General features: G+C 54.9%; 1 protein-coding gene across 1 annotated transcript in view; it reads left to right on the top strand.

The window, feature by feature from the left end:
* Nucleotides 1-7,042: 7,042 nt before the first annotated feature.
* The window catches only part of LOC113957415 (corticotropin-releasing factor receptor 1), a 30,720-nt gene continuing 28,483 nt past the window's right edge, over nucleotides 7,043-9,279 (top strand). The window contains exon 1 of the mRNA XM_027664894.1: nucleotides 7,043-7,352. Coding sequence (XP_027520695.1) covers nucleotides 7,311-7,352 — 42 coding nt within the window. The 5' untranslated portion in view covers nucleotides 7,043-7,310. The remainder of the gene's footprint in view (nucleotides 7,353-9,279) is intronic.

Raw genomic sequence — 9,279 nt, forward strand, 5'->3', positions numbered from 1 at the left:
TCTTCTCTTCTCTTCTCTTCTCTTCTCTTCTCTTCTCTTCTCTTCTCCTCTCTTCTCCTCTTCTCTTCTTCTCTTGTCTGACCTCTCCTCCCCTCCCAAACCTTCCCTTCCTTCCCCTCCCCTTCCCTTCCCTCCCCTCCCCTTCCCTTCCCAAACCTTCCCAAACCCTCCCTTCCCATCCACTCCCCCCCGGGGCCACCAGTTCATCCAAGGACATATTCCAAACAGGGAAATACATCCCTGCCCAACCTGGAGCCCTTTCTGCAGAGCAGCTTTGTGATTTCCTCCTTCCCCCCTGTAACAAACTGCAGCCCTTTGGGTGACCCTCATCCAGCAGTTAATTATTCCTGAGGAATGAAAATTCCTGGCTGAGCAACGATGGAGTAAAATATGCATGAGGAATACAGTTAGCAAACTGCCAAGGACCTGAAACTCTGTGGGATGAAGCATTACAGATATATTAATAATCTCTGGGCTTCTCATGGACTGAGGGACTTTAGAGAACAAGAGAGCAAACCAAAAGAGAGATAAATTTATAAAGAAATGACTGGCCTTTGTCCCCAGCCGAAGCAGTGAGGACCTACAGGATCATCATTAACATGTGCCTGGAGAGAAAAATTTGATAGAAAGGGGATTTTTATCAAAGTGGCCAAATTATTTTATCACTGCAACAGGCAGGCAAGCTGCTCTCACCACTTCCCAGCACATCTGGGAGCTGCCCCAGCTGGAGAAACAGAGATGGTGGAAAGCTTTGGGACTCACCAAATCTCAGGAGATTATTGTAAGGAAAAGATGTGCCCCAAATACACAAAGGTCACAAACTGGACAACACTTTACCAGACTCTTTTTGGCTGCCTGTGCAAACCCTTTTATACCAGCACCACCCACAGCAGCCAGGAATGTTTTCCAAGAGCCACGTTCCTGGGCTGGGGAAGGCAGAGGAGTGTGGCTTTGGAGGGCACACAAAATGCCTCAACCAGTGGCTGAGCCCAGCTGGAGGCTGTGTTACCTTGGAAGCAGATGGAGACAGGGCCTTATACGAGCCCTGAGCTCTGCAGGGAGACATCCCCTATGGAAGCAGGGACATCCCCCATGGAATTCTCTCCCCAGGAGGCTCCTGTCCCTGTGCCACCAGGAACAGCCGGTGCCAGTTCCGACACACCCCCCGCCTGCCTCCCTCCCACCCCAGCAGCAGGGCTCAAGCTGGCTGCTGCCTTGGCACCAACCCACCCTCTAATTAAGGCAGCAGGGAAGGAAAGGGAAACCTTCAAAGAAATCCCACCACCAGCCCTCACAGAGAAGCCTCAGACCCGCCCAAGCAGCTGAGTCTTCTTCATCCCCTGAGCCGAGTCTTCTTCACCCCCTTGGTCCTGCTCAGCCTGCTGAGCCCAAGAACATCAGGTCACTTCATCTGTGCCCTTTGTGCCACCACAGAGATGTGTTTTATAGAATCTGACATTAGGTTTGGATTTTTTGATTTCATTTCCACCCTGCTGGGTTTTTTTTTTGTTCTCCACACGGAGGCCTCGGTGCGTCAGCGCTTCTGGGCTTTATTTGATTGCCTTTTGGAGATGAGGAGATTAATATTTCATCGAATAAATAACCAGGTTTGAGAGACATCCAGAATCTCTCCTGCCTTCATGGGCATTTACAGACTTGGAGAGCAGGGAGGTATTTTTGCTGCTCTGAGGGAGTCACAATCCTTGTTTGCAGGACATTTCCATGTGCCATGACTTGTCCGTGCCCGTGGTGCTGTGGGGTCGTGCCCAAAGGAAGGGGGCATTGGTTGCAAGTGTGCAACACTCTGGGTGTGGCCATTGCTCTGGCAGATCCCCAGGGGCACAGGGATGTCCCTGTGTCAGCAGAGCCAGTGGGCTGGAGAGTGGGTCAGAGGAGGAGCAGCTGAGGGAGCTGGGGGGGCTCAGCCTGGAGAAAAGGAGGCTCAGGGGGGACCTTCTGGCTCTGCAACCCCCTGACAGGAGGGGGGAGCTGGGGGGGGTTGGGCTCTGCTCCCAGGGAACAAGGGACAGGAGGGGAGGGAACGGCCTCAAGCTGTGCCAGGGGAGGGTCAGGTTGGACATCAGGGGGAATTTCTTCCTAGAAAGGGCTGTCAGGCATTGGAAGGGGCTGCCCAGGGAGGTTTGGAGTCCCCATCCCTGGAGGTGTCCCAGGAAGGACTGGACATGGCACTCAGTGCTCTGGGTGGGGGACAAGGTGGGCATCGAGCACAGGGTGGGCTGGGTCATCTTGGAGGTCTTTTCCAGCCTTCTATGATTCTTTGATCCATGAAACAGCACCTATACACCCAAGTACATCCATGGAACTCGTGTCCATCCATGGAACTCATGTCCATCCATGGAACTCGTGTCCATCCATGGAACTCATGTCCATCCATGGAACTCGTGTCCATCCATGAACTCAGGTCCATCCATGAACTCATGTACTCCATGGGACTCAGGTCCATCCATGGAACTTGTGTCCATCCATGGAATTCTTCATGTCCATCCATGGAACTCGTGTCCATCCATGAACTCATGTACATCCATGGAACTCGTGTCTATCCATGGAACTTGTGTCCATCCACAGAACTCAGGTCTATCCATGGAACTCTGGTCCATCCATGAACTCATGTACTCCATGGAACTCAGGTCCATCCATGGAACTCGTGTCCACCCATGGAACTCAGGTCCATCCATGGAACTCAGGTCCATCCATGGAACTCGTGTCCATCCATGGAACTCAGGTCCATCCACGGAACTCATGTCCATCCATGGAACTTGTGTCCATTCATGGAACTCATGTCCATCCGTGCAACAGCCTCACCCCCAGTGCAGGTCCCCATGAGGGGTTCCTGTGCTGCTCCTGCAGACACAGCCCTGAGGAGGCTCCAGGCTGACAGGGCCCTGCACGTCCCTGTCACACAGGGTGTGACAACAGAGCCACTTTCAGCTGGTGGATTGATGGCATCAGGTTCCAAGAGTAAAACCATGGAGTTCTTCCCAACCACAAACCACGGGCGTTGTGTTTGATGGGAAATGCCACTCTGCTGCTTGGAAAATTTCAGTTGGCTTAGCTCTGAAGGAGAGAAATAATAATTATGACTGTTATTGTGATTAGTTTAGCATTCTGCCTTGAGGTTTAATTAGCTGCAAAACAAAAGCTTTTGCATCTCTCTTTTCTGTTCAAAATTGATGCACCCTCCCGAAAGCAATTTGAAAAACATGGCAAAGTCTTTGGAGAAACTTGGGAAGCAAATGGCAGGTTCAGTTAGATCCCAGAGCTGTGGGGCTTTCCTGGAGTTTGCTTGTTTTAGTTTGCAGCTCCCATGTTGTTGTTAAAGTGGGATCTCCCATCAATGCCCACCACGTGGGATGGGGGAGAAGGAGCGGCAGGAGGGAATTATCCCTGTGCTGGAGGAATTGGTTGTTTGCTGCGTGGAGCAGTGAGTCAGAGCAAAACTCAGCCCCAGCTGTGTGGGAGTTCTCCTTCTCCCAGGAGGACACTGGTTTCTCTCCCTGCACGACCAACTCCTGCCTCTCCAGCAGAGTCTGAGGGGATGAACAGGTGCCTGAAGGGTCCAGGGGCCACCCAAGCCTCTCACAAGGAAAACCTTCTGCCAGCACAGCTCCAAGGTGATAACCACTAAAGGAGCCTGGTGATGGAATAACGAGCCTTTGGCTCCATTCCCTGCAATGATCCAGCAGGGCTGAGGTTTGAGCTTTCCTGCTCTTCCTTTCAGAGCAGATGTAAGACTTGCAGGGATGAGGCAGGAGACACAGAGCAGTCAAATACGACGGGGCTGCCCAAATCTGGGACACGATTATGTGATGGGATGACCTGGAATGAGGGAAACACGACCCCAGCAACCACTTCCTTTTGTCAGAGGGATTTTGAGAGTGGGTTTCAGGAGGAGGGAAAAGGACACAGGATAGAAAGCCTGAAAATTAATTTTAAAATTAATTTAAAAAAAGCAAGTCCCCTGGGAGACACTCACAGGGTTGGGTTGGGTTTTTGCTCAGCCTGCCCTTGCTGAGGCAGCTCCACGTGCTGCCCTCCCTGCCCCAGGCACAGAGCACCTTCCACCTCAGAAACAGCCCCAACACACGTGGGGAAACACAGGCAGCTGCTGATCCCAGGTGTGATTCCATCTAAATTCCACCCCTCACCAACCTGACCTACATGCCCATGACATCCAGGGTTATTTTGTCCTGCAGGTGTCCCAGCTGGAAGTGTGGGAAGTGGGGACACACGTGTCCCCTTCCCCCAGTGCAGGGACCAGCCCAGTCTCATCCCCACTGTGCAGGATGGACACGTGGAGTTTTTCCCAAAAAAAGGGAGGGGATGGCTGCAGGGACAGGGTGGGAGCAGGGCAGTGGTGTAAGTCCCACAGACAGCCCCACAGAGCAGCTCAGACAAAAACCAGGTGCAGCTACATAAAATAAGAATAGTATAGCAAAGGCAGATAAGTCAGAGCAAATCACTCCTCTCCCTCCTTCCTGGAAATCTGATATTTCTCTTCATTCTGCCTGTCCCTAATCCCCATCTCCCACGTTTGTCTCTGCTCCTCACCGAGGAGTTGGAGATTAACCATGACAAATGGACTGATTTCCTTGTCTCAGGGACTGTTTTATTTCTCCTTTGCCACATCTGACAAGTTGCATTTTACTATAAATCCCCTCAATTAGGCCCTTCAAACAGCACTGCAGCCTTTTCCCTGATCTATGGGGAAGGAATTACCTTCATGTCCCCTGTAACCAACTCCTTGACTAAAAATAGTGGGTGTTCCCTTTTGCTTTTCCCACATCCCCTCCCACTTTGGGCGCCTGAGGAGAGTGTGGCCATCACACCTGTCCCACTTGGTGGCCACGGGCAGGCTGAGATGGTGAAGGATGATCCTCAGCTCTTGGTGTGGGAATGGGGTCTCCCTTAGCAAGGTCCCTTCTGTCCCCTGGGGTGCATGAAGCCCTGAGCAGCCCCCAAAACCGGAGTGTGGAGCTGTGTCCTACACCCACGATGGTGGAAGTTGTCCCTTCCCATGGTAGAGGGTTGGAACTGGATGATCTTTAAGGTGCCTTCCAACCCAAACCATTCCATGACCCTGTGATTTACTTGGATGAATCCAGGCTGCTCAAGGGGGCAGGGGGGTGGGAGCTTTCTCAAGCCCTTTTTGGAAGGTTTTCCATTTTCCATTGGGCTTTTTGGAGTGAAAGGTAACACAGGGGTGGCTCTGGAGTTCGTCCCATCCCATCACTTGGCAGGGGAGGGGTGTTAAGAGACCTAAGGAACAAAGAGTTTCCCAAATTTACCAGAGCTTCACATATTTTCAAACTTCTTTGCCAAAGCAGCAACACAATTGATTAAACCCAGCTAATGCCTGAAGATTTTTTTTGGCTGTGCTGTTTGTTCCCTTTAATTACTGGGTGAGGAACATTTACCCTGTGGGGCCTGGGGGGGGTCAGTGGATGCCCCCACATGCTGGGGTGCAGTTCTTGTGCCTTGGTGCAGCAGATCAGGAGGGACTTTGCTCCCCCCTTGCCCTCTCCTGTGCTTCAGAGACACAAAGTGGCTCTGAGAAGATGGATGGAGGCTGTGGCCAGGAATCCATCAAGGGACACTGCCCTGCCATCGATCCGTCTGCAACCCCCCCCTGGCTGCAGCCATTCCAGAGGCACAGGCTGTGGTTGGGAGCCTCATCCAGCTCCCTGTGGATGCACCAGCATCAGGTAGAGAAACATCTTTGCCCCCCCCTTCCCCCAGGATAAGGAACAACTCAGGTTCCCCCAGGGTGGTGACCCCAAGGCGATGTGATCCATCCTCCCCTTCCCAACACACCTTGGATCTCCTGATTTCCTCCAGGAAAGAAGGAACCACAACGTGCTGTCCAGCTTTCTGCTGCCAGCTCACCTCAGAGCAGAGTGATCCACACTGCCCAGGGTGGGCACAGCAGCCACGGATGGGACAAACCCACCCAGCCCCAGTGGGTGCAGGAGGGATGCCCTGAAACTGCCCTGGCACAGGGGAGCAGGTTTAACCCAGCCATGGGGGAGCAGGTTTAACCCAGCCAGAGGTTCCTCCAGCTCAGGGATGGACCCAGTGCTGGCCATGGCATCCCCAAGGGACACGGGATGTGGGGGACCCCTCCCCAGGAGCCCAGGTTGGAGGATGCCAGGGCATGGCAGGAACTGAGACACAGAGGTGTGACAGGAAACCCTTTAAGGTCTGGGGGTTAGGCTGGGGAAGGAGGGGAAATCTCATCATCCAAGACCTCAGGAGCATCATCCAGGCTCTCCCACATCGCCCACTGCTGGTTCCCACTCTCCCCAAGACACGTGTCCCCCAAAACACCGCTCCTCTGCTCTATCAGTTCAAGCCCCCCTGCTCCCGTCCCATCGCCCCTGCCCCTCCCATCACCACCCCCGGAGACAAACCCCGCTCCCGGCAGTCCCCTCCACTTCCCTGCGGCTCAGTTCCCCCCTTTATGATCAAACGACCCCCTCCAGCCCCGCTGTGTGAAGGACCTCCATCCCACTGCCCCACACCTCCCTCCTTGTCTCAGGAGCATCTCCCTCAGACCAGGAAGGTCTGGAGCCCCTTCCACCCATTCCCGATGGGAAAGGAGCTCTTCCCTCCCTCCGTGTTCACCAGCCAAGCTGCAAAGGGGCTGCAAAGGGGCTGCAAAGGGGCTGCAAAGGGGAAGCCTCCCCTTCCCTCAATCCCTCTGCCAGAGCCCTGGAGCCGAATCCTTAAATATATAACAACCCCCCCCCTCCGCAAATTGCGGCCCCAAACAGGCAGCAGAGACCCCGCAGCGGCTGCACAAGGGGAGTGCGGAGGCAGAGAGGGGAGATCCCGTTCCAGGGGGAGCCGGGGGGGGTCCCTGGGCCGGAGGGAAGTTTCTGCTGCTAAAGATGCTGAGGGAGGGAGGGAAGGAGAAAGGGGAAAAAAAAAAAAAAAGAAAAAAATTCAAACAGACTTGGAAGGCACCAGGGAGGTGGAGGAAGGAAAAGGGGAGGAGGAAGAGGAGGAGGGAGAGAGGGGGGAGTGGGAGGCTGGCGAGGAGGGATGCAGCCCATCGCCGGGCGAGCTGCAAGGTGGGCAGCGGGAGCAGCGGCTCCGGGGAGGTTATAAAAGGCAGGAGCTGGGGCGCTGAGCGGAGGGCACTCAAAAGGGACCCTCAGCTTCCTCAGGGACCCTCCGCGCTCCTGCGCCCGAAGCCCGGAGGATTTTCCCCCCGACGGCAGAAGGAGCCCGGCGGGAGCGGGGCCGGTGCCAGCCATGCCCCGCGGAGCTGGGCACAGGGGCAGCTAAGGATGGTGCCCGGTCCACGTCCTGCCCTCCTCCTCCTCCTGCAGGTAAGGCGCTTTTAAGTTCTCTTCTCCCAGAAAGGGCCCTTCTGCCCCCTGCCCATCACCCTCCGCTCGCCTTCCCCGCAGGGACTTCTCCATCCCTTTTGAAGGAAGGGAAAAGTAAGAGGAGAAACCGCCGCACAAAGGGCGCCCCTCGGGAGAATTCCTCCGGTCGAGGCTCTGGGGGGCTCGGCAAGAGCTCGCCAATGCCCAAAACTGGCGGGGAGGGGGCTGAAGTCAGCGAAAGGGTCGTTTAAGGGGGAAAAGAATCGCAGGCAGGTCCTCCCGGAGCGCAGCTCAGCGCTCCCGCCTCGCACCTCCCAGGGAAAGCAGCTGCCACCAGGCTACTGGGAGGGGGTGATGGATGGGGACAACACAAAGGCGGGGTCTTATTGTGCCCCCCGTAACCGATTTTCTTAGGAAACCTCTCCTCTTCCCCCCCCCCCCCCAGCCGCAGAGCACAAGACTTTTCCTCTCTCGTTTGCTCGCTGTGCGAGTGCAGCCACTGCTAATTCTGCAGCTCTGCACAACATGCAAATGCTTTGTCAGGAGCGATATTCCTCCTCCTCCAGGGCTCATCAGGAAAGGAAACGCTGCCAGCCCAAAGCACGTTTAAATCCCAAACCCTGGGCAAAGGAGGTGAAGAGGTTTCCTGCAAAATCTTGAATATTATTTGAACGAACCCACAGAGGCAGCAAAAACGATCAGGTTTTTGACCAAACCTCTGTGTTAAAGGGGGTTAAAAGAGAAAACCTGCCTGGCTGGCTGCAGAATGATGTCTGAGTGGCCCAGCTGTGGCTGCAGAGTTAGAAGGGCAGGAAAAGCAGAGGGTCAGCCCTCCGTGGCTCCCACCCCTCGGGCTGTGCAGCCCGCTGGGCATCCCTGGCAGCACGAGCAGAGGGAGCATTAACTGCCCCTCTGGGACAGGAAAGTTCTCACCCGAGTGATGAGAGGAGCTGATGAGCACCAGGAGACATCCCTGCCAAGTTGGTGTTGCTTTTAAAAGCTCCTCTTCCGAGCAGCTGCTCCCTCCTGTCACTGCAACCCCCTAAGCCTGATTTATGGGAGCTCTTTTGTGCTTGTATTCCCCGGGTTGGTTTGTTTGGTTTTGTTCAGGTTTGGTTTGGTTCTGATGCAAGAAATGAAGGTGAGACAGGGCAGAATCTCTTCCCCCCCTGGTCGTTCCTGGCCAGTCTGTGGGGACAGCACAGACCTGCAGCAGGGGCAGGGTCTCATGGTGAGAGCCAAGAGAGCCTAGCAGCTCCTCACAGCCTCTGAGTGAGCAAAAAAGGGTCCTAAAATCACCCAAAGGTGCTGAGACACAGCTCCCAACCTCTGCCAAACGTCCTCAGGCTTGGGGAATTCCCTGGGCATCCCGAGGTATTCCCCAAGGATGGGCTCCTTGGGAAGATGGAGCACCAAATCCTCGAAAAGCTTCCCAAGTTTGAGACAAAACCATCCCTGTGCTGGGGCTGGGATTGGGAGGGGGTCCCAAAAACCAGCCCAAGCGAAGAGAAGCCTCTCCCAGCTGGCTCCAAAAAGAAACACCCAATCTCCAAACCCCCCCGTTTGCAAGACCAGCTGTCTGTTTTTTCCTATAAATGCAAGGCTTCAAAACTCAGACCCTATTCCAGAACAATCCCAGCCCTCTCCTGGGGGACAGTGGGGGCTAAAGGAGCTTGGAATTCCAGCCTTCAGTGAGCACAGCCCTGCAGCCAGGTGTACCTGCAGCAGCCTCCAGCCTGGGAGTGCAGAGACCTGCAGCATTCCAGCTCAGCAGAGCTCAGCAGGGACAAACCTCCCCTGCCTGGACAGATTTTGAATCCTGCTTGGCACAGTTTGGGTGTTCCCTGTTCACCTGCCCAGCAGCTCCAGTTTAGCATCAAATTGCCCACCTTGCCTGGCTGGGTGGGCATCCCTTGGGGGGCCTCAG

The sequence above is a fragment of the Corapipo altera genome, unplaced genomic scaffold (genome assembly GCF_003945725.1).
Source record: "Corapipo altera isolate COAL_440 unplaced genomic scaffold, ASM394572v1 142, whole genome shotgun sequence".
Classification (NCBI taxonomy): domain Eukaryota; kingdom Metazoa; phylum Chordata; class Aves; order Passeriformes; family Pipridae; genus Corapipo; species Corapipo altera.